Consider the following 24623-nt stretch of genomic DNA (forward strand, 5'->3'; position numbering starts at 1 on the left):
ACAATAATTATAATATTTTTAGTCTATTCTTTAAGGCAAATGAAACACCAATCACGGCGCATGACGTCACACGTGGGTAAAATGTAAACAAACAGACGTCATCTGGATGTCATACCGCGTTGTTATTTTAATGCTTTAAATGTGTTTTTTGACACAGAACTGCTCTAATAATCACTTTGATGTAAGTAAATAAAAAATAGTGTTTCGGTTTAAAATAAATCGATGAATATTTCAATTAATTAAATCATTTGTACACCCAGGGAGGTTATGGTTATGAGATGTATTTATTTATGTTTTAGCTGCCACATGATATGGAATAGAATATATATTTATATAGAATTCTGGTTGTTACACAGTAACCTGAGATTGCCTGAGATTAACACGGTCTATGCAGTGTTGCCAGATCATAATTTCTCTTTACCCCAGGATTATTTGGAATTTAAAATTTTACCCTTAAGGCGATACCTCAAGGTCCATTTTCATACATTTTGTTTCGGCTTTAATCTGGGTAACTAAACAAGTATTGGCAAGTAAAGAATTTAAATTCACGTCTAGTTAGTGATTAGTTCTCGCAGTTGAAGAAAAATGTAAAATAATTAATAATCATGGATATTTCTGCCTTTAAAATTTCGTCATATTAAATTTTAAAGGCCGAAATATCCATGATTATTAATTATTTACGTTTTTCTCAACTGCGAGAACTAATCACTAACTAGACGTGAATTTAAATTCTTTACTTGCCAATACTTGTTTAGTTACCCAGATTAAAGCCGAAACAAAATGTATGAAAATGGACCTTGAGCTACCACCTTAAATCAATCATAAATAATTCGGTACTTTTTTTTTTTATATCCTTATCTATGCAGACGCCACTTCTTTCTTCACTTCCACTTCAATAATTATTAATTTAATTATCTCATTTTATTAGGAACAACTAGCTGTACACGAAAATTGTATTGAATAAAAAATTATAATTGTTTCATGGCCTACAATTTTTGTAGGAAACATCTTTCTCTAAGCTCAATATTTATTACAATACCGTGAAACAATAGCTTTAATACCTTAACTCGTAGAATTACCCCAAAAATTACCATAAAAAAAATACCCTGCTGATTCAGTTTTACCCTAAATCTAGGGTAAATAACCTTAATCTGGCATTATTAAATCACTGTTCAAATGACAAGACTTGTCAAGTTGCTTTATCCACGTATGACGTCACACGAGACGAAATGACATAATGTAGCGTTTGCGCGGGAATTATAGCTATTTAGCATTTAGGCATGGTTTTATGTACTTTTTAAGCTTTATTTGTGCAAAATACTATTTTTCTTGGCTATTTATATCCACAATGATCAATTTAAAACACCTTCTGAAAATTGGTCCGGTCCCCTATTGTCAAATGTCAACAATTCACAATACTGTCAAAACAGTCAAAACTCATTCACTGATCAGTCGTCTTCAGCAGCAGTTTTCATAAAAACGCACTGTGCTTCTAGTTTTTTTTTTAAATAATTTAGCCAATACAAATACTCAAAGTAATTGAAGTCTTGTATCAGATCCCTGATTTGGCCAATGAAAACATTCAAAGCTATTTTCATTGTCAGTTGTGTTTTACAAAATTAAAAGTGAAAACACGTAATATGATCTACACTTACAAGTTACACAAAAATATATTTTTTATTTAATATTTTTATACGGCATGTAAATATATTATTATTAGTTGTAAAACATTAACATATGTAAGAGTAAAATATTGCCGGCTAAATAAACTAGTTTTATAATGGACGCAATTTTTCAATTATTTTGGACCGGTGTGATTTACGTGTCTGCATCCGGAATAGCTTTGCTTATAGCAGTAAGTAAATATATTAACTATTTATCGCATTAATAGCCATGCTAAAGCTCTCTAAATATGGATCATGTTATAGTTCCAATTCAAAATTAATTCTGATATAACCTTACATGCAAATGTAGGAATGCCTTGTTGGCATTGTTTTATTTACATATGCCGACTCATGACCGCTTTGATTATAATATATAATAATAAATTTATGATAAGTACAAAGTCTCATACATTTAACAGCTAAAAATTTCATAATTATTAACTTAGTGACATTATAGTTAGTGAGAAAATGTTGATAATCCCTTGACATAAAAAATATTACTAAAAATAAAATTGAAAAGCTTCATTAAATTAAAGTGATATATTTCTTTCAGTTATCAATTGTCTTATACATTATAACAAGCCCCTATCCAGTTGTTGAGAAATATGAAGAAGAAGAAAAATACAATGACAAAAAAAATAAGACAACACTCAAGTTCCCTAGCATTGATGATAATGAATCAGTCAGTCTGAGTGTAGTAGTCCCTGCCTACAATGAGGAGGAAAGATGTAAGTTAAAACAATATTATTATCTATTGAAAAACACACACACTCCCGCCTTTTATCCCCGAACAGGTAGCAAGAAGCACAACTGTTCCACGCACTTCCTGCCATATGTATTACATCCCATGATCTGATAGGGGTGAGCCTATCGCCATATTAGGCATAAATTCCAGACTCTGGGCTAATACTGAGTAAAAAAATGACATTTGTCCAACCTGGGGCTCAAACCCGAGATCTCAACACTGCAGTTGTACAGTAATACAACTATCCTACTCGATTCCAAAAATTCAAACTAAATTAATTAATTAAATGTATTCCAACATACATGTCAAATGTGTGCAACCAGCAATTTACACTACAAAATATTTTATATTCAGAAGTAGTGAAATTAAATATCTTGATGCTATTTTTCATAGTATGATGTAATAATTTAAAATATTTTACAGTACCACCCATGCTAGATGAGACAATAGAATTCCTAGAGAACAGACTGAAAGAGCACCCTCAGTACAGTTATGAGGTAATTGTTGTGAGTGATGGCAGTAGAGATAAAACAGTGGAAGTAGCAGAGTCTTATTCGGAGAGATATGGGAGTGAAAAAGTGAGATGTCTCAAGCTGATCAAGAATAGAGGAAAAGGAGGAGCTGTACGACTGGTTAGTAGTTCTACAATGACAATAGACTGAAGTAATATAAATTTTCTTTCAATTATTAATTCGTTGACTACCACTCTATATGAAAACTAGCATCTTCCAACTTGGTGGAGGTACAAATTATTATACATATTCTATTTTTTTAGGGTGTACAAAGTTCCAGAGGAGCTTTAATACTATTTGCAGATGCAGATGGTGCGTCAAAATTTGAAGATTTTACCAAATTAGAGACAGCCATGAAAGATGTTGTTAAATGTGATGTCATTGATGAATCAAAGAAGGTCAGCAGTTCTTTGGCAATGGTGATTGGATCCAGAGCACACCTCGAGAAAGAATCGTTAGCAACAAGAAGTGTTTTTAGGTAAGTACTAAGGAAAATAATTAATAATGAATCTAAAATTTGTTGTAAAAATATATTTTAGTGCATTTAACTAACTGTCACTTTCAACAAACGATTCCAATTGCTTTTTTCATCGCAACTCAAAAATTGTTTTTTTTTAAATGTTTACGAAAAAGGACTACAAACGACTTATACTCAATAAATTAAATTTCAATGATATTTGCCAAGCCGAGATTATAGCATATGATTTCTATTTTTCACTGCTCATCATAAATTCTTTTATAAAATAAATACTAGATGAAATGATAATTATTGTGATTAACCCAATAAAAAATAATTTAAAAAGATAAGATTGTCGATCTATGTATCCTAGTAATTAACAATTTGGCGTATGATGTAATTTTTAACTACATTGAGTACTATGATAAAGAATATAAAACAAGGATATACTTATCATAAAATCTAAATTATCTGTACATTAACATATTGCCACAAATATACTGCTATTGCACTGAATAATTTGGTTTTAATATATTATCTTTAAAAAATGCTCCAAAGTCTAAACCAGAACAAATCATGAAACTATATCGTGTCCAGATACGGAAAAGTATTGAGTATTATGTGTAATTGTTAGATTAAGGAAAACATCATATTACTTTTCCTATATATTAATTAACAAAAATTATATTTGTATGTTGCGCGCCTTTTTGCTTTTTTTGTTGTACATCCACATATCTGTCAGTCAAAACGTAAATCTTCTTAGTTTACTGAACATTGGGATCCTTCTCTATCCTTAAATTATGTATTTTATATGTGCTTTATGTATTATATTGCAATTAGTACTCATAGTGTATATGCTATTGTACAGCCTTTGTATTGTACAATCATTGGCGTAGCTACAGATTTCCTAAATGGGTGGTAGTTATCAGAAACTCAAAACCCTCGCCGAATTTAACAAAAGGTCCGTAATTGTTCCAGGAACATACTTATGTACGGGTTTCATTTTCTCGTGTGGCTGTTCACTGTGAAAGGCATTAAGGATACACAATGTGGGTTCAAACTATTCACCCGGGAAGCGGCGCGGACGTGCTTCCAAAGTCTACATGTTAACAGATGGTATATTATTTTTAGATAACAGCATTTAAAATAAGGTCGTAGTATAATTTTTAATGCACATGATTTTTATATTACAGTGCAATTGAAATATAATAATTTATAAACAATTAATGGATAGGACCAAACATCGAGATGCATTTATTTTACTTAATTTAATATTCGTTGTACCTAATTAACAATAACAAAACCCAAATCAAAAATAATATACTCACATTTTGTTCCAGGGCATTTGATGTCGAACTATTGTACATTGCACAAAAACTGAACATTCCAATAGTAGAGATTCCAGTAAGATGGACTGAAATAGAGGGCTCTAAGGTGACTCCAGTGCTTTCCTGGATACAGATGGGATGTGACTTGGGCCTCATCTGGCTCAAGTATAAAATAGGAGCTTGGAAAATTAAAAGTGATAAAACCAACTAAAATGTTCTTAGTGTTATTTTCATATAAATAAAAAACTATTACTGCAAGAGTTGTTTATTATAAAATACAGCAGATACACAAGATACATGCTTGCTTTCCTAAATAACATAAGCTTGTGGGAATTAAGACGAGTTTATAAATACAGTATACAAGAGAACAGTACTATATTTCTGATAATTTTTTGAACATGAAGCCTCCAGATGACACACTTAAAGAAGAAATATATTAAAGAAATATTTCCCTTCAACCACTCAGTTTACAAACATGCCACCTTTTGAAAGTAGTGTTCATCCTTATACTGTATACCACAAACATCAAAGGAATAAGAGTTCTTAAATTATTATATAACATACATCAATATCTTACAAGTTATAATAAAGAAATGAAGTAACACATTTTATAAATGTTCGGTGTATAAAATTATGTATGTAACAAATGCAAGGACACTTACAGTGCATATATCTTTAGATACTTTATTTCTTAATGATAATTGTGCAATAACACATTTGTGTAACATTCATTTGTTGACAGAAAAACAACTCAATTAAGTCTTCTCATAGAAAACCTTTTATAAACTTACCTCCCTATTAATAAACGTTATTTATCTAAGGACGGAGCATTGCTGTGATAACAAGTCTGTTTCTCAGCTTCGTTTATCTGCAACCTTAATGTTTGTTCAGCTTTGTTTACCTGACAGCTAACTAGATTGAAGTTTTATCTTAATAATAGCCAATCACCACGGCCCTATGTCTACGCACTGCAAAGGCTGCCATGCCGTCTGCACTGAGAAACAGACTTGTTATCACAGCAATGCTCCACCCTTAGATAAATAACGTTTATGAAAAAGGACGTTATTCTTTATAATAACTAATGGAAGGATTCAAACACTGATTCAATAAGATTGGTTAAATAGTGTTATGTGCCATACATAATAAAAGAAAATATTTGTACAATTTTTCGTTCTTGAATATTATTTGACAACGCCACATTTTTACGAATATAATAATAATGATAGATAGGAAATTACATTATTTATTTATATTATCTTATAACACAATAAATATCGTTAATTTTGTAGATTTGATAAAGGTTTACCCATTTTGAGCAAATCTAGAGCAAGATTTTTTACTGCTAGATCTAAGAAAATTTGGCAAAGTGAGCGATAGTTTTAATTTAAATGTTTCAAGATTAACCTTTCATGCAGCACTAAAAAACCATTTTGCAGTAATACCAAACGATAATTCTATTTTTTTACTACTAAATTAATAAAGGAATCTGCCCACTACACTAAGACCGTGTCAGCCATCAGGCAAAGAAATATTCTTTGTATTGAAAAATATGAGATTACGCCCCTTAGAATTCCGTCACTGCTCAACAACTTCGCGTGCTTTGCACGGACCGTTACCAATTTTCGGCGAGAATATTTTACCGGTGCCGATACGCTCCGTGCATGGCACGCGACGATACCACGGTAACTAAAATCGTTATGCCCGGGTACAGTACGCTGTTGGTATGCCCCAATCAAATTTGTAGTCCGTGCCTGATACGTTCATAGCACTGTCATAATATGATCCGGTTATTTTGGCAGACTCCTATAAATGCACATGCATAAATATGTAACAGTTTTTGTACTTATGTATATTATAAGATATCTATGACGGAGAAGATACTTTTTACCAAGGTCTGATGTTCTACAGTCAGGACAAAAGACAACATGCTGTGATTCACATTCCAATCTATGACAGATCTATAAAACTGGGTGATTTTTGTCAAATTTAATCATCATTAACTTAAAATCTGATTACTATGACATTCAATGCACTTTGTAATTAAAAGAGTAAGATGAGAAAAAAATAGATTTTCAAATGAAACCACAAAATTATAATCGAATTAAAACCTAATTCCTCTACACAACTTACAAAGAAAAAGTTATAGATAACAATTTGGTAACCCCTCGAGTTCTAAATAACTCCGTTTTACAGTACATGTTTTAAAAGCCTTACCATTAATTTGATGAAATTAATATTTAAATAGCATGAATTTGAGTGTTATAAGTGTGGTGGTAAGGTCCCAAAATTGCTACCTGAGCTATCAGTGAACGTAGACCAGTCCCCAGCGTTACGGCCAACACTAAACCAAAAGAAATTGTATCCAGTTAGTGCAGATACATACCAAATAACATTATTTTTATACGACAATATAATGCTACAAACATCTACACATTTAGCGTTGAGATTATTCTTTGTTTAGTACACATCATTGTTAATTCGTTTTAGCTGTAAAAATGCAAGCACAATTTTATATATATTTTTACATTGACTATACATATTACAACATAAAAATAAATCAATACCGTAAATAAGCAATTAGAAACCGTTCCAAGATATTCCAATATTTTTTATTGTATCTACAGACAGAAAAGACAAATATTCATCAACATTTACAATTTACATTATGTACCAATAACATTAATCCTATGTGGTCTTTTTAATATTGCACAAAGCTAAGTTATGAGTAACAAATTCTAAACGCATGCTGATTATTATTTTTTTTTTATATTTATTAATCAATCAGTCTTTGTATTTGATTTAGCGTTGTGTAAATACAAGAATCATATGTCATTTAAATAAGTGAATAACATGCACAAGAATATTATAACTTGTACAATCATTATCCTGCATCTGTGGCATGGAATGTTTGATGAAATGTGAAAAGAATTTCTGTACGCAACAAAAGAACTTCAAGTTTCCAATGAATGATCCACAATAAGAATTTGATTTACAATAAAATTTTATAAAATATTCGTTCATACAGCCAAGAAAATCTGCACATCCAATAATGTTTTTATATATAATATAAATCATTTATGCACTTATTATCCAATTGATTTGATTACAACAGAATGTAGAGTTTGAGAATTTATACCTTCAGTCCAAATACCATTTTTAGGAATTGCTCGTAGTGGATGGTGATGACGCCATCCTGGTCGTGATCAAACTGCCGGAACGCTGACGTGAGAGTCTGAAAAATACGACCATGGGTAAACATTGCATACTTGTAACCACAACCTTGGTATACAATCTTTTTTGTACGTTTTTTACTAAAAAAAATATAGCAATTATTGAGGAAGGTTTAGTTTAATAACACATTACTGAAATATAATGATTACTGTTGAAGAGGTCTCGTGGTTGTAAAACATCTAGTGGGTCGCATTTTAGGCGGAAAAACTTTGTGACACACTGATTTACACACGGACGAAGCCGCGGGCACAGCTAGTACACTACAAATTTTACTCTCAGTGACGTAGTTATATTGCTTACGCGGTACGAATAAAACTTCCACAATGAGGTCGAACTCTAAGTCCGCCCAAAAAAATAGTGATCAACTCTTTCCATCATAAAAAATTACTCAGTCACAGCTCAGCAATATGTGCAGGCAATCTATGTTGAATGTTTTGATGTTAGTGCTCTACAATATCAATTGTACTATTTAAATCAACTTACATATAAAGTAATACAGCATTGGATAAAGTCATCAAACAGTATGGTGCCACGGCCGAACCTATCAAATTTCTGTACCATTATGTTGACCAATTCATCAGACAGTCTGTATCCAAAGGCCGTGAGTGCATTCTTCAATTCCTCCTTATCAATATTCCCAGAATTGTCTCTGTCGAAGGATCTGAAGCAATTCTGCCAGTCGCTGACATATTTCCACAGAGCTCCAAAATCTTCAAACGATATAACTCCTCTGTTTTGTTTGTCGAACATACCTACAAAATACAATATTTTTTATTAGAACAAGAGAATGTTATCATAAATAAATAAGCTTAAACCTTTATCCTCAGAGGTTTAGACAGAGGCACATCTAACATACTTTGCCTATCTTTTTATCGTTTTAATCCAAGTCCTACCATTATTGCTGAATAGAGACCACTTAAAAAAACAATATAATATGTATAACAATGTTACATGTATTATTATTATGTTATCTTATTACCTATAATCTCTCTAATCTTATTTTGATCATGGACCTCCTCTACTACTGAGAGAGTTTAGGCCTTAGTGCACCACGCTGACCTGGTGAAGATACTTCAAAATTCTTATGGAGAATTCTCAGCTATGTAGGTATATTTACGATGTTTTCCTTCACCGTTGAAGTGCCCTATAATTGATCAACTTTCGATGTTTATGTATATTAGACATATCTTCAAAAGATCTCAAGCGTGGGCCTTGGGATTTGAACCTGCAGACCTTTGCCTCGATGGTCCATTCCATTGCCAATTAAGATATCATGCACTCATATTATAATGAGAATAAAAAATATTTACCAATCATTAGACGCACTGTTTCTGGATTAAATGGGTTCCATGTACCATTAGACAATGCCTGTTGCAGTTCATCAGCTGAGATGTAACCGCTGCGGTCTTTGTCCACTCTAAAAAATTATTCAACACATTAAATTATTATGAAAACATCAACAAAGTGCAGATCTTGATTTCTAAACAGAGAAGCTAAAGCAAATACTGCATCAGATTTGTGCCCTATGATATGATAGGAAACAGATCTATTGTTATATCAGTCTTAAAATAAGATTTCTGTCAGCTCATGTTCCATTTACCTTGTTCAAAATTGAGGAGAAAATCAAAAAACTAGGGTATCAAAATAAATTGGAACTGCAAGGTAGTTTAAGAACACTGCTACAAGGTCATAATGTAAAAAAATATTATTTATGTATGATCCCATTTTTATGTAACTGTAAAAAAAATAAAAAAAATCTACATTCATATGAATAGACAACACAACCAGTAAATCATATACTTATAAATACTTGAAATATCAAGTAGCTCAACTTCAGTGTGTTCAATATCAAACATCAGTTATTATCAAGTTGCAATAAATGGTATCTAGACTGAAAATATCCTAACCACAATACAACATACACACAGGCGAGATATACTATACATAGGTACCTATATATAAAATATCGAATGAACTGATTCATAACATAGAATGATGTTTTAGTTTTTGACTCAGATTTGTTAGGCCAATTCTAGGTTTTGAATTTAAGCAAATTGTATAAATATATATGAGTATATACGGTTGAAAGGCTAATTCTGACTTAAACGACATTTTTTTGCGCCAATTAGTTACATACATACTTAAAATCAGCTACTTTTTCTATTTTTTAATTAATGTAAATTATTTTTTATAATTGTATATTTTTGACAATTGCAATTATAATGCAACTATATATACAATTTAATTATATCAGTGTAATTAAATTAGTATGCATTCCTTTTAAATTTGGTAATTAATAAAGTGATTGAAAATGTATATATGAAAACTTATCAGTTACTAAAATAGCACACTGTGTGTCCTTGAGTATTTTTTATCCCTCTGTGTACACCCATTGCATGAATGCTGCATACAGAAACACAAAATTATATGTACATGCAATCAATATATTAATATTCATATCCATCCTACTTAATTAAAAATAGAAATACAAATTCAAATTTATCTAAATTAGATGTAACTCCAATCCATATAAAAGAATTTCATGAGAATAATAATCTCACTGTATAGAAAGTATTCCATAGACTATAAAGTAGTCTATACATTAACCTGTGTGTGCCAAATTTCATTAAAATTGGTGCATTGCTGCAAACTTAGATATTTTTTATGCCAGCAGGAAGTGCATTTGATAAAATATACATCTATCATACACTATGGTAATGTTTTAATTACCTTCTAAAAATATCCCACAGGAACTCCCGGCTTGGCATTGGTGATTGGAATGCCATTTTGTATCTGAAATAATAATTTTTAATTTTATTAACAGTACATATTAACATGAATATTTATGCATTTATTTCTGAAATAATTTTTTTTTTATTTCAGAATCTTGAAGAATAATATTGTGTTGTGATAGACTTTTCACAGAAATGATACCATCAGTATCAACTTATGTATATTACTCATAAACATATGACTCATTTTCAGAATAGATATGTATGTTGAAAGTTGTATAATTATACTTCACTCGCTCACTATTAGGAAGTTCTATTTTACATTATTAACCAGAAATGATAATTGTAGGATACAGGCATATCAGTTAAACAAACTGCCAGCCTGATAACAAATAACATGATACTAAATCTACTTTACTGAAAATTCCAATAATCCTAAAAAATTAAGGAGGAACCATGAATTTTTCTTTCCTCATTTTTAAGAACATGAACATTTTTAATCTCATTTTTGCAACATAAATAAAAATTAAAATGTTGTAATAGAGAGCCAGCAACTTGTATAGTAAACTTGATATGCTAAAAAGATGAAAATCTCAAGGTGCAACATTAGAGATACCAAGTATCCAATGTATTTACTAAATTAAAATATCAACAGCATATTATATACATAAGAAGTTTTATAAAATGTTTTATCTGGAACAAACATAATACATGTTCTAGACAAACAGTCTTATCTTAGGCTCAAGATATTTTTTAAATATTATTTATTGCCAAAAGATAGCAAACAAAACTGAGAAAGCTCATATAATGTTGAATGTGTGATTATCCTGGAGCAGTCAATAAACTTATTTACCTGCTGAATACTATGACTCGTGTACCAATTTAGGTAATATTAACAAATATGTTGAAATCAATTAATATAATATATTTATTGCTTTAATATATTTAAAATAGAGGTTTAATATTCTGTAACTAATTTAGTGAAATTAATTTTATCTCAACTTTCTATTTATTACGTTATATTTATGTAGGTACAATGAACTGTCAATGTTTAGCCTAATGTTTATCTTTTCATCATTGCATAGCATCACAAATTCACAGCAAAATAAAATTATAATTATATTTAATATTATGAATGTTTATTATACATTTTATTACTTTCAAACCACCATTGACGATCACTTAATTACCAGAATAAATACTTACGTATTTGTGCAATGCGTATCTTAATCAAGTTCACGTAATAAGCAGAGTAATAAGTATTTGCATAAACTGAATATTTTTAAATTTTATGTGATAAACAGAGAATATACAAAATCTTTGCACAAAACACTGCAAAATGAAAACGCAAAGTGGGGAAAATTTGACTTGAGCCAAGACGCAACAAGGTGACGTGACGTATAGGGATGTACAAAATTAATTGAAATGAGTTTTATGTTATGTCCAAATTTAATAGGTGTCAATCCGAGATATTAATTATATCGATATAATAAAATATCCCAATAATTGTAAACTTTGTTTTTTCTAATTTCTAAGTACAAATAAAAAACCTAAATCTAACCATTATTTTTTATTGGTAAAGTGGCCACTTCCCTTTTATTATAATATATAGTAGATATATAGTAGATAATACGTATATATTTTATAGCAATATTATATTTGTTATCTAATATTATGTTCTTCATTACCATTTTATTGTTCTAGTGACAGCGTATGATGATCATTGATGTATCGCTAGGAAAAAAGTATTGGATTACTTACATAAAAATATTTTGAGAAGATTTTTGTCAGGGAAGATCATAAATTGAAACTGCAGTGACGTTACCATTACCTACCTACTACCAAATGATGAATAACTGATTCAATTTATCATAATGTTGTATTTATCGAATATCAATATTGGTAATTATTGAATGTCAGTATTGTACACATCCCTAGAAGATAGTCATAAAATAGAACCGTTTTTCCCCCGAAGGGTAAAAAAACGGATATTTAGGTTTCAGCCGTAGCTTGAACCACATTGAGATTAACGTTCCAATATTCATTGTCAACATCTTCAACATCCTCTATCTCACTCACTCATTAGGTGCATTTGTGACGTTGTAACCTGCCATAACTATACCTGTCCTTGTCACATACTTGGTGAGCAGCGCGCGGCGGGCTCTTCCTTCAGTACCTTGAGCCGGCAAGGCCTTAGGTGTGGCCTTAGGCCTTAGGTGTTCGAGCCTATGCTTGAACCACATTGAGACGTGTTTATTATCTGCCGGCGCGCTGTCCGACTAGTCCATAATATGTAAGATTTCAATATGGGACTAGAGCTAAGCGTACTGTGACTATTTATTATTTTCGTGTGAAGAGAAAGACAGAGATTGTGAAAGATATATATTCAAGGATAATATCCTATAATATATAATAAGCAAATTGTTGCTTGAACAATTAAAAAGATATCTTACATAATTACCAGAATGATATATTATCAATATGTAATTAAGACCTGAAAATAAGCTTTTCATAAAATCAATTAAATCTTATATTTAATAATAAGCCTACATCACTGGTGTAAAGGAATTACTTAAAGGATTTGGGTTCCTATTAGGTTGTGGTTTTATTTCTCTGAAGTAATGCCGAAAGAATGTATTTTTAGACCGCCAATTGCCCCTTTTTAGAATTTCATCAATATTGCAATAATTACCAACCCAGTTGTTGGTTGCAACAACTGCTCTAAAGCTACCTGCAGATGCAGATATTCCTGCTTCTTTAAATAACGTTTTTATCCATCCCGCGATCACGGTTCGGGAAGCATTCTTCACTTTTCCTCTTGTGGTAATGAACAGAGAATCATTACACGCCATGTTACGGCGCATATTCGTTATTAAAATGGTTTTCTTAATCCAGAAGATAACATCAAGTGGCCCATCAAAATTATTTTCTCCTTTCTTCAGCAACCAGCCTGATTGTTTATATGAAACCGAATCAGTTTTAGACCCGAATTTAGGCCAGAGTATGATTTCATTTCCCCTTTCTTCGAAGTGATCATTTCCTATCGATAAAAGTGTTAAGTCATGGACTCTTCTGCTGGTAGCGAGCAGGAGAAGCACGCAAGTGTGCCTTGAGACTGCAAAGAGATTGTCGTGATCAAATTGGTAGGTACTTAAAAACGCTAGGAGATCTTCTATAGTCCACGAAATTGACTTTTTAACCGGAGGGGTTTCAGCGAAGACGCCCTTTAATACGTGCTTTACTAGAGGATGGGCGCTGAGCTCGTCAGATCTTACGGGATTTCCGAAGTTTGCTACAACTGACTTGTGGACGGCTATGGTCTTAGGCGCTAATTTTACGACTCTGTAGAGGTAGCATAGGTATCTAGCTAAATCGTGAGGGCTGGGATCATCTGCAGGTATCCTGTTTGATTGGGCCCAGCTGCACCATCTTGACCAGATTGGTCTATACGTTTTTAAGGATGACGACCTCCAAGATGATTCCAATAGCTTTATTTCACTTTCAGACCAGTTTGCTATCTGCTTCGCCCAGCCCGTACCAATCATACCGCCAATTCCAAGCGTTCTACACCTTGAGGAGCACAATTCGTGCGGAGATCTATAAGGTTTTCGCGAAGATTCGGAATCAACAGCGGAGGTTTCTCTTTCATTTGCTCCAGTTCTGGTTTCCAGAAGACCCTGCTCCAGTTGGGCGCTACTAGAATATATCGTCCCTCCGACTTTTGTAGGTGGCGAAGTATTTGCGGAATTAAGGCTGGCGGTGGGAATATCCACCCCAGATTGTATTTCCAAATTCTGCTGAATGCATCGCAGAATTGGCTCCCTGTGTCTGTCGAGTCTTCGCTGACATAACTCGAAACGACTGCTGACTCCTTCGTGGCGAAGAGATCTATATCTGGAATTCCGTATTTCTGAAATATCCAGGTTACTATTGTTTCCTTGAGGTGCCATTCTGGCAAGGCCTTTTCTCTTGACAGCCTGTCCGCTATTCCGTTGTAGATCCCCGGAATGTATCGAGCTATTAAATGACAATCCATCAAATCGCATAATTCTAAGATTTGTGTCATGGCTTTTAATAATCTTGTTGATCTGGTGCCCCCTTGTTTGTTTATGTAAGCCACAGTCGTTCGATTGTCCGATTGTACCATTATTGTCCTGTGGCGAATTTCGGCACCCAAACTTTGAAGGACTTCGTGTACGGCCCACAATTCTTTTAGGTTGCTGTGCCATTTTCTTTGACAATGTGTCCACTTTCCCCATAGATGACGGCCATTTGCTATGGCACCCCAACCTCTTTCTGCTGCATCCGTCGTGACAAAGATTGACGGGCCAGGATAATGGATCGGTGACCTCTTGTGCAGATTCTCTATCCACCATTTGAGCTGCTCTAAGGCCGCATCTGGGATATAATGTTTCCGATGGGGTCGAGTTTGTGACAGCAGACTTCTGTAATTGTCGGCAATGAAGTCGCCCTAACGGAACCGTGAATGATGCGAAGTTCAATCTTCCTAAAATCACTTTGGCGTCGTACCAGCTCCATTGAGCTTTCCTCCGTAGGTCTTGAATACATTTCTGCAACTGTTGGATTTTTGGAATTGATAACGCCTTCGTGTTCTGACTTGTGTTCCAAGTGATGCCTAGATATTCTATGGTGGTTGAAGGGATGGTCGATGATTTCGCTTGATTGATCTGCCAGCCCAGGTTCTTCAGATATTCCGTAGCGACGGTCGTTTGCTGTTCTAGAATTACGGGGTTTTCGTGCATTAGCAGAAAATCGTCCAGATACACTATCACTCGAAAGCCTTTCTGACGAAGTTGTTGTGCTACCCAGTTCGTAATTTTTGCAAATGCTGAAGGGGCGCTTGCTAGGCCGAAAGGTAGACACGTCATCTCGTATATCTTCCCTTGGTGCGAGAGTGACAGATACCGACGGTGGTTCTGGTCGATGGGCACGTGAAAATATGCCTGTGAAAGGTCGATCTTCATCAGGTAATCCTTTTCTCTCATATGTTCTGGGATCTGATGGTGATTTAGTAAGCGAAATTTTGGCGTAAGGACATAATCGTTGAGCCTTTTCAGATTGAATATAGGGCGATTCCCTCCATCGGTCTTCTTTCTTAGAAACATAGTGGATAGGAATCCCGATTGGTGTGTACTGATTTGCAGGGCACCGGATTGTAGCATTTTCTTTATCTCTACCGACATTGCCGCTGATGTTCTGGTACGATATCTTTGGGCGTTTACTCGAGAAAATTTTGTTATCGGAGGAACACTCTTGAATGGGATTCTGTAGCCATTTAATATTTTTAAAAGGTTTTCGGTTGCGCCTTTCCACCGATGTACAAATTTGGCTAGACGCCCCGCAGAAAAGTAGTCACTTTCGACCGCCTCTATCCTTTTGCTTTGGTGTGTTTTTAGAGGGAAAAGTTCTTTGTTGACGTCCCTTCCCTTCTGTATCTCTGGTATAGGGTATATTTCTTTTCGTGGTATTTCGCGTGTCGCGAAAAACGATAGAGCACATTTTGAGAGCTTTTAGGTTTAGACCCTTGAGGTATCGGTTTTTTGTTAGGGTATGTCTTTTTCTTGCTAGGAAACAATTTTTGCACACCTCCTAATTCTTTTATAACATCCGTAAGAGATTTGTCTTCGAATAAGTGGGTCCCCGAAGGAGGAATGTCATGAAGAATTTCTCGGAAAGATTTGCTAGAAGGTTTGTAGACCTCCCTTCTTTGTTTTATTACTTCTGCACGCCGCCCGCACACATACTGCAGAAGAGCATCTGAATTCTTTCTAAATCCAGAATTTGCTGCTACAAAATCTCGGCCCACAATATTCTTGACCTCTGTTGGCAAGCTCTCCAAAACGTTTTGGAATATAATCCTCTGCTGAATAAGTCCGTTTGTTATAGCCCCTAAAGTTAGATCGAATTTCTCCAAAATCTCTACTGATTTCCAATTCGGAGTAAATTCAGCTAAAAGATTGATTGTTTTTAAGGAAGTAAATACAGGAGTTGCCTGAAAATGCTTTTGAATCTCTGAGTATCGTACATTACACCAGCTACTGTCGCCTAACCTTTGGCAATTCAAACCATGCTTTACTGCTATTGGGTCTGCTCGTGCGATCTTAGGTTCTTGTTCTGTGGTGGCTGGCGTAAAGTCAAAAGCAGTGGTATTAGAATTTCTATCTTCTGCTAATACTGCAAGTTCTCTCTGTGCATCGGCAATCTTTTTCCGTAGCTCAGCTTCTTTGGAGCCCTGAATATCTGGTGTATGAGGATTGTCTCCACCATCTTGGGCTGGCTCATCCATTTCTTCATCAGATTGTGTACTGTCTGGAAGAGAGTCGTAGGACTTATTAAGGCTGCCTTCACAGGGTTGGTGTGCGCTCGACGCGGTGCTCACTTGTTGATTGAGAATGATAGTTTTAATGTTCTCATTTTGTTCTGATTGCATGCTGAGCAATTTGTTAAATAATAGCATTTGTTGGTTCAGAACAGTAGCAAGCAGATGGTCGCTGCTACCTTGTGCTGGCGCTCGAGATTCTGATTGAATAGGTGAACTTGAGACATTTGCATAAGAGGAACATTTTGCTTGGCTATGATACACTTCTGTAGGCGATTCAATTGAGCGTTTCGTACCCATGGAAGGCCACAGACTAGTTAGTGGGCTGAGGCGCTCCAATTCCTGTGACGCCTCCCGTCTTTTGGCGAGTTTTGGTTTTAGTTCCTTCACGGTACTCATAAAGACCTCGTAGGCTGGCGAATGAATCTTCTCCATTAGACTGTGTGGCGCATAGAGTAGAGCTCTTCCTAACGGCCATTTCAAGAAAGAAGCCCTTATCGCTCTGTATGACCGCTCGGATAGTGATGTAGCGGAAGGATTGAAAGCCCGTGCCAAATCCACTGTGGGGATGGCAAATCTCAAATCAAAAGTGTAATTAAAGACCTTCCATTCTCTCCAATTAACCGGAAAGTTTTCATCCAACGAGGCAATAACTGCCAATAAACCCTTTTCATTGTTTTCCCAAGGTTCGGCGGCAAGAGCACCCATTGACGTTAGCTCTGCCATGGTTCTGGAAGAGAAAGCGCTATTTCATGCATAGGGAAAGAAAGGACACCTCAATTGGTACGACAATTGTCGCTTGGAAAGAGGCGACATTCAATTTGATGCGACCCGTATGACGACTCAGATGAGACGACATACTGTCTTACTTGAGACTACACTCAGTGTGACTGGCGTCTGGGCCGGGGCGGCGGTCGTCCAAATCGGGGCGACCGCCATCTCAATCGAACGACCGTCGTCATAACCGTCGTCATCAATTGAGACGACGGTCGACTCATTCGAGGAGGCGGTCGTCTCAATCCGAACGATTGGCGCCTCAAACTGTCGTTTTGCCCACTGCCTCGATACAAACATACTTTCTATAAGGTAGTTCTATGAACTATTACATAGCTCATTCGTCGCTGGGCCTTGAGGCGCCGAGCGGTAAGATATCGTCGTTGGGCTTAAAAGCGCCGAACGGGAGAAGAAGATACTTACACGTGTTGATTCAACGAATATTGAAAGCGTACTGCAAAGAGAATATAATCACTACGTTTTAAGAGACAGGACTTAATACAAAGTAATAAAATCGAATTTACATGGCGTATCAATACCAATATCACGGAAGAATACGTCAGGAACGTCAAATAACAATACTACCAACTGAACAAAATACATAGTAGTGAGCACTTTTTATCGATATCGATAAATTCTACTGGGTGGGAATCGACGCTAATGCTACTTTGATAAAATTCATATAATGTATTTTCGAGTCCACATTATCAATCCAACTCACAATATACAGTGAACATTTTAGCACTATAATTACAAGGCTGGACTAAAATGAGGACTCGAAATAAAATGAAAAGCTTTCACATGTTGAATAATAATTGTATTTTAAAATAAAATCCTTTATTCACTATGTAGGCGAATATAGTTGCACTTATGATAGGTCAAGGTACAATGAGAATATTTAATTATAAAGTCAAGGGATGATACTTCTTTGTCGCACTTCTCTTGAAAGTTATTATCATTTGTGCAATAATTGTTTATAAAAACATGGCACGGAAATTCAAACAACATTTCATCAGGAAGTGGATCAGCTTTCAAATTTTTCGATGGTATGGCTGACTTTCTAAGGCGATTGTTCTTTTTATTAAAATCTTTGTTATTAAAGTGAGAACCACACACATATTTCAAAGTATGCAGCTTTCCTATGGGAACATATATCAAATCTTCTTTTCCCACAATCTGAACTCACTTTCGGCATCTGGAAATATTTTTTAATTGTAAATAAATTGCTTATTAAATTATATCTATGCCTAAAATCATAAACAGTGACCAGGCACATTGATTGCTCAACGCATTTTTAAGTACACACACACACACACACACACACACAGACACATACACGACTTTAGTATTTTTTGTCCTGATGATCAGTCATCATCTTACTAATATTATAAGCGTGTGCATGCAATTGTATGTTTATTATTCGTACCCGCAAAAAAACTAAAATGATTGCGATTAAACTTGGTATGTAGATAGTTAGAATTACTACTTTTATCACTATGTTCCCACAGAATCTGGACCTAAATGGGTGAAACCACGGAGGGCAAATTGATTAATAAATTTAAACAGGTATCGATATCGATAATAATAACAACATCACTAGTAACATAATGGTAATTAGAAAATGAGAATTTTTATTATTTCTAAGCTACTTTATTTGCGAGATGACTAAAAACATCTAATTAATGCTTACCTGACCGCATCCAATGGAAATTTCGCCATAAACATTCTGCTTTTGCGATTTATTCGACTGGCTCGATCTCCACAAATTTCACACGTAATGAAACGTTTTTTGGTGGCATGTCTTTAAAACGTATTCACTTACACCAACAAAAACACATTTTAGTATATTTTTACTTGTTTGAATAACAAATAATACAAATATAAATCAATAAACACAAATGTATTCCAAAACGTCAGGAAATAAACAAACAATAATAATGGCGGTGAGGAATAGAAAGAGAAACTGTACTGAGAGAGAGAGATAGCAGTATCCGCCATTAAATGCCATGTCAATTCCATACAAAACATTTTTTGTTCCTTGTTGCGCTAGGCTGGCGTACTGCATAGAGTAAGTAATATACTACGTAAGAAGAGGCGGCACTTAGTACATTGAATTTGAGCTCACGCACACATACGTGAGCCCAGTAGAATTACATTTTGTACCAACATTACGCAGAAAAAATGATACGCAAGGCTGCCAACTTACTATAAATCTGCTCGTTTCTAGGAACGTTCCTTATTTAATCGATATTATCGATAATTTTGTATCGACAGCTTTATATCGATAAAAATTGCTGACCATAAATCTTACACAGGTATAAGTTATGATTGAATTTAGAATATTAAAAATAAAACGTCCACAATTTTTAATAATTCCCTTTATTTAATTAGAAAATACACAATATTATCACGTGAATTTCTTATGTATAAATTGTATAATGTTTAGGTCTCCTACTTAAAAATTCATAACACTCCAGTTTTCCGTTATTTATTTCCAATTTTATATGGAAATTGAAAAATTTTATACCTTACAGGTATGATCTTTTTCCGTCTAATCAACAATTACTATGATACAATTATTGCAAGGGCAAATTCATAGATTTCACACGTGCCTTTTTTGATTAGGTTACTAAGCATAGAATTGAAACTCCATAATCTAGAGTATTCTCTTCAACGACTACCTGAGGTTGTAAATTTGAATTAAATATACATCACTTTTATGTAATGTTTTAAATCATAATATAAATTTTCTGTTACCGGTGTAGATGAAGTGGATACTTAGCCATAAATATGTTTGACTTTGGGTACTTTTGTATGCCACAAACCTCACATTTTTATACACATTAATTCTTTTCCCCATTCTCGCACACAAAATCAATAAACTACACAAATGTAAACAGAATTAGAGTCAATATCTCGGAATAATAAGAATCACTATCTCGTAACACACACTACACAAATTCCTTCAAGAAGAAATATACACGAAACGGAAAAGCTGGCTCAACTCAACGTATTCGGCATAAAACATAACTTATTATTGAACATAATCGCAATAATACAATTTTTTTGCAAATAAACTTCAACAATGACAAATCTACCGTCAATAATGGCGGCAAATTATCAACTATCATGTTAGCCAACATACTTTCAAAATTTATTGGATTATTATGTTGGTACAAGATGTTACGATGAGACATCCTTTTGTCAACCAAAACTAAACTCTATGTAACGGCATTAAGATATATAATCATTCATCATTACACAAGATGTTCTAAGTGTCCACCCCCGGCGTACTGAAGGAAGAGCCCGCCGCGCGCTGCTTACCAAGTATGTGACAAGGACAGGTATAGTTATGGCAGGTTACAACGTCACAAATGCACCTAATGAGTGAGTGAGATAGAGGATGTTGAAGATGTTGACAATGAATATTGGAACGTTAATCTCAATGTGGTTCAAGCATAGGCTCGAACACCTAAATAGGTAGGTACTATTTCATGAATATAATAATTTCAGAAAAAAGAAACATAATGTGGGTAGTTTATAATTTTCTCTAATGTTGCTTATTTGTTAGAGTGTACAGTCACGTACAAAAGTATTTATTGTTTATTATAAATGGTTAAAGTAAGCAATCTTTTCCATTTGAATCAAAACTCAAATATTGATCTAAGGGAGGCAAACAAATAATTCAACACGAATATGTGAATTTTAATATCGAATCTAGGAGTGGCTGCTGCCGTCCCTTGGCCCGCCTAGCGACGGCCATGGGCTCTACCTAGATATAATGTTAATGTTATTAAAATTATTATCACACCTCTAAAAAAGGACAAAAAATAACTAAGATATTTTTTTTTCTTTTTGGGGGAGAACACTTATTTAGCAAAACGTTTTATTTTTGCATGCGGCGATTCACGTTACTTACGATGATTTGACTATGGGTATGTCGAATTTAGCTTGATATTAAAATGGCGGATGTCTCAAGTAATGACCGAAAAATAAAGGTTACTAAAAACGGGAAAGTGGTAAAAAAACGCCTACGAAATCCAGAAGGTGACTTTAAAGTTTTCGTAACTGAAGCCTTTACTGTTTTGCGTTATTAATGCAACTTTATTAGCGTTTTTGTACGCATAGTTACGTTTCCATTTCGTTAGTTCAATACTTGACTCTTACTACCTTACTGCTTTTTTAACTCATCCGGCGTTCATTTCAAATTGTTTTACGTATATCTACCTGCATAATTGAAACAAAATTGAGTGCTATACCGACACGGATTGTTATATGTAACAATATATCATAAGCACCCTTTGCTATACCTATATAGATCTGATTATAGTGAATTTGTAATACATATTTGTTTTGAATTGTATATTGTGTATAATGTTCGTAATATTGGAATACATTTTCAGAATGGCACAAGCAAAAACAGAAACGTTTAAGAATAGCTGGATTAGAATACATAAACGCAAACGGAAAAGTGGTCCCTCCAAAGCAGCCCGGCCCTGACTGCAACTGTCGTCGAAAATGTTTCCAAAAAGTGCCAGAGGATGTTCGGTTGAAGACCTTCCAAGGTTTCTATTCAATGAAAACACACGACGAACAAAACGCTTATTTATTTGGCCTTATGAGACAGGTTGATGTGAAAAGAAAAAGAGTCAAGTCCAGCAGTCGCCGAACTTGTACATTTGAATATTTTGTGAGAGTCAAAGGAAGAGAAACACAAGTATGTCAGACTGCTTTCAAAAACATCCATGCAATCACAGAACGAAAGGTCAGAGTACTCTGCAAGAAAATGGATGATGGTGTCATGTTTCCCAGTGACAACAGAGGGAAGAACAGTCACCGCAGGTCGGGGTGAGGTGCGTTTACCAACTGAAGTCATTGATCAAATAAAAAACCACATATACTCCATTGTTCACACACACAGACTGAAAGATTTTATCAGATTGGATAAGATAGCTGGATTAGAAATAAATATATCCAAAATGTGGAAGGATTACATCAAGACTTATGATCCTGAAAATATCACTGCCACATTGCCAAAATCCAAGAGGAGTACTGATGTGGTGCAGCAACAAGAGCCTCTCCAGCAACAGCAGCCACCCCCACCACAGGAGACATTTGCACCTATAGCATACCCGGGCAGTGGGCATCTTGTGAACATTGCAGAAAATTATTTCCAGAATCAATACCAAACTACTGCCACACTGGCTACTGGCACCACAACTAACTTTTATCAAGCACCCAATGCTGGACAGAGCATGGGCATATTGCTCCAGCCAACTACACAAAGGCCTACACAGCCCGCCACTGCATACATTGTGCTTCAAACAAAGCCTGAACCCCAACAGAACACAACCATTACAATAGATAACACAGCATTCAACCAAAGCACAGAAATAATACTTGAGCCAGAGAAGAAAAAAGTCAAAAAGGAAAGAAAGAGGGGTCCTTTAGTGAAGCAGTGGAGATACAGTAATATATTCCATGATGAAATCAATGGAGCAGCATTAGCCGCCATTAAAACAAGGCTTGGCATGTACTATGCGGAGAGTGATGCAGCTAGGAAGCGTGTGAAGCAGGCTCGGCCTACTGAGGCAGTCCAAACACAAACACCTGCTGAACAAATCCCACAACTGGGACACACAGTGGCTATATACACTCATAGACATAACTGAAAGAACACAGTGAAGTGAATGGTATAATCAAAATGGAAATCAAGTGATGCTAGTTTTATATTGTGACATATTTTATGGTATGTAACCAAGAGAGATAAATGGTGTAGCAGGACACATTGTCCAGTGACATGTCAACAATATTGTAATGAAATCTTAATAATCATTAACATATAGGATCAATTCAATGAAATAATACTTATCAAATGTAATGAAATAATAGTAATATTGTAATCTTTTAGGAGACATCAGTTCTTATAATTGCATATTATCTATACATGTAGAAAATAAACACCTGTAATCAAAATGTCTTCATACTTAACTAATGCATCTGCATGCTAGAGCAATTTTACTTATGTATTTTTTATTATTGTATGTTTTTATTTAAGGAATCTAAATTATTTTATATATGATTTCATTGATGTGTATATTCTTGTTATTAATTATATAATTGTGTTGTGTCCAGAACAAAGAATCCTATGAGAAATATAAGACTAAAATTCATTAACATAATTAAATTTTCTGTGTATGGAGGCTAGGTGAGATGAAAGATGCGTTTTTGGATTAATTATTTTACTATTTTTACCGACAGCATTTAATGACACAAAATAAATATTATGAGATAAGCTGTACAAACCTTTGAGCCTCGAGGCCCCTTCTTTGATCGCAAGGTCGTCGGCAGCCCACGTCGCCATCGTCTTTTGCCACCTCTGTCTATATTCTAGAGTTATAACTCTGGCATATATGCCACAGTGGTGGTAAGCCGTAACTCAGGAATAAACATGCGGTAAATTGTTGCATGAACTATGTACTATGTATTTTCTGTCGTTAAAATCTGCTCTTGCATATAAATGCATTATGCTCCTTTCCACTACTGATAAAATCAACTCGAATCTTATTAGTTTAGTTTTAGATAGCTGTCGTAGGTATAATTTTATTAATGTTTGGCTTTGAGTAGCTATGTTAATCTATAGACATCAACCCGTGTTTTAAAACTTTTACCGAATGAAATAAAATTAATATGGATTAATTACAGAGTACAATAAAATACTATTTAGTAAAATTGGTGTGTAATTATTATTTGTATATGCATATATTTATGCGTTGGCTTGTAAAATGTTTGGCTGTTTGTAAGAAGTAAACACAGAAACCGTTGATCGGATTTCGATAA

At 34.4% G+C, this 24623-nt stretch overlaps 2 protein-coding genes and 1 non-coding gene across 5 annotated transcripts; 2 read left to right on the forward strand and 1 right to left on the reverse strand.

The window, feature by feature from the left end:
* The first annotated feature begins 1439 nt into the window (after positions 1 to 1439).
* On the forward strand, positions 1440 to 4964 carry LOC119190234 (dolichyl-phosphate beta-glucosyltransferase-like). Its single transcript, XM_037441640.1, has 6 exons — positions 1440 to 1855; positions 2218 to 2392; positions 2833 to 3041; positions 3185 to 3399; positions 4357 to 4494; positions 4719 to 4964. The coding sequence occupies exons 1-6, from the start codon at positions 1781 to 1783 to the stop codon at positions 4915 to 4917; spliced, it is 1011 nt and encodes a 336-aa protein (XP_037297537.1). The 5' UTR covers positions 1440 to 1780; the 3' UTR covers positions 4918 to 4964.
* On the reverse strand, positions 4956 to 24108 carry LOC115445716 (programmed cell death protein 6). 3 transcript variants are annotated; one of them, XM_030172093.2, is made up of 6 exons: positions 24090 to 24108; positions 10668 to 10730; positions 9248 to 9354; positions 8421 to 8689; positions 7843 to 7938; positions 4956 to 7047 (listed from the first exon to the last, which is right to left on the reverse strand). In XM_030172093.2, exons 2-6 carry the CDS (start codon positions 10721 to 10723, stop codon positions 7036 to 7038), a joined length of 540 nt encoding a protein of 179 aa, XP_030027953.1. In that variant the 5' UTR covers positions 10724 to 10730; positions 24090 to 24108; the 3' UTR covers positions 4956 to 7035. The 3 variants fall into 3 exon arrangements, with proteins under 3 accessions (XP_030027953.1, XP_030027952.1, XP_030027954.1); XM_030172092.2 differs by lacking the exon at positions 24090 to 24108 and adding an exon at positions 11876 to 12084; XM_030172094.2 differs by lacking the exon at positions 24090 to 24108 and adding an exon at positions 11876 to 12084 and having other exon boundaries at positions 4956 to 7938.
* Positions 21731 to 24515, forward strand: LOC115445714. Its single transcript, XR_005112823.1, has 2 exons — positions 21731 to 21830; positions 22187 to 24515. It is a non-coding gene; the product is annotated as an uncharacterized LOC115445714 (transcript).
* The last annotated feature ends 108 nt before the right edge of the window (positions 24516 to 24623 follow it).

The sequence above is a fragment of the Manduca sexta genome, chromosome 22 (genome assembly GCF_014839805.1).
Source record: "Manduca sexta isolate Smith_Timp_Sample1 chromosome 22, JHU_Msex_v1.0, whole genome shotgun sequence".
Classification (NCBI taxonomy): domain Eukaryota; kingdom Metazoa; phylum Arthropoda; class Insecta; order Lepidoptera; family Sphingidae; genus Manduca; species Manduca sexta.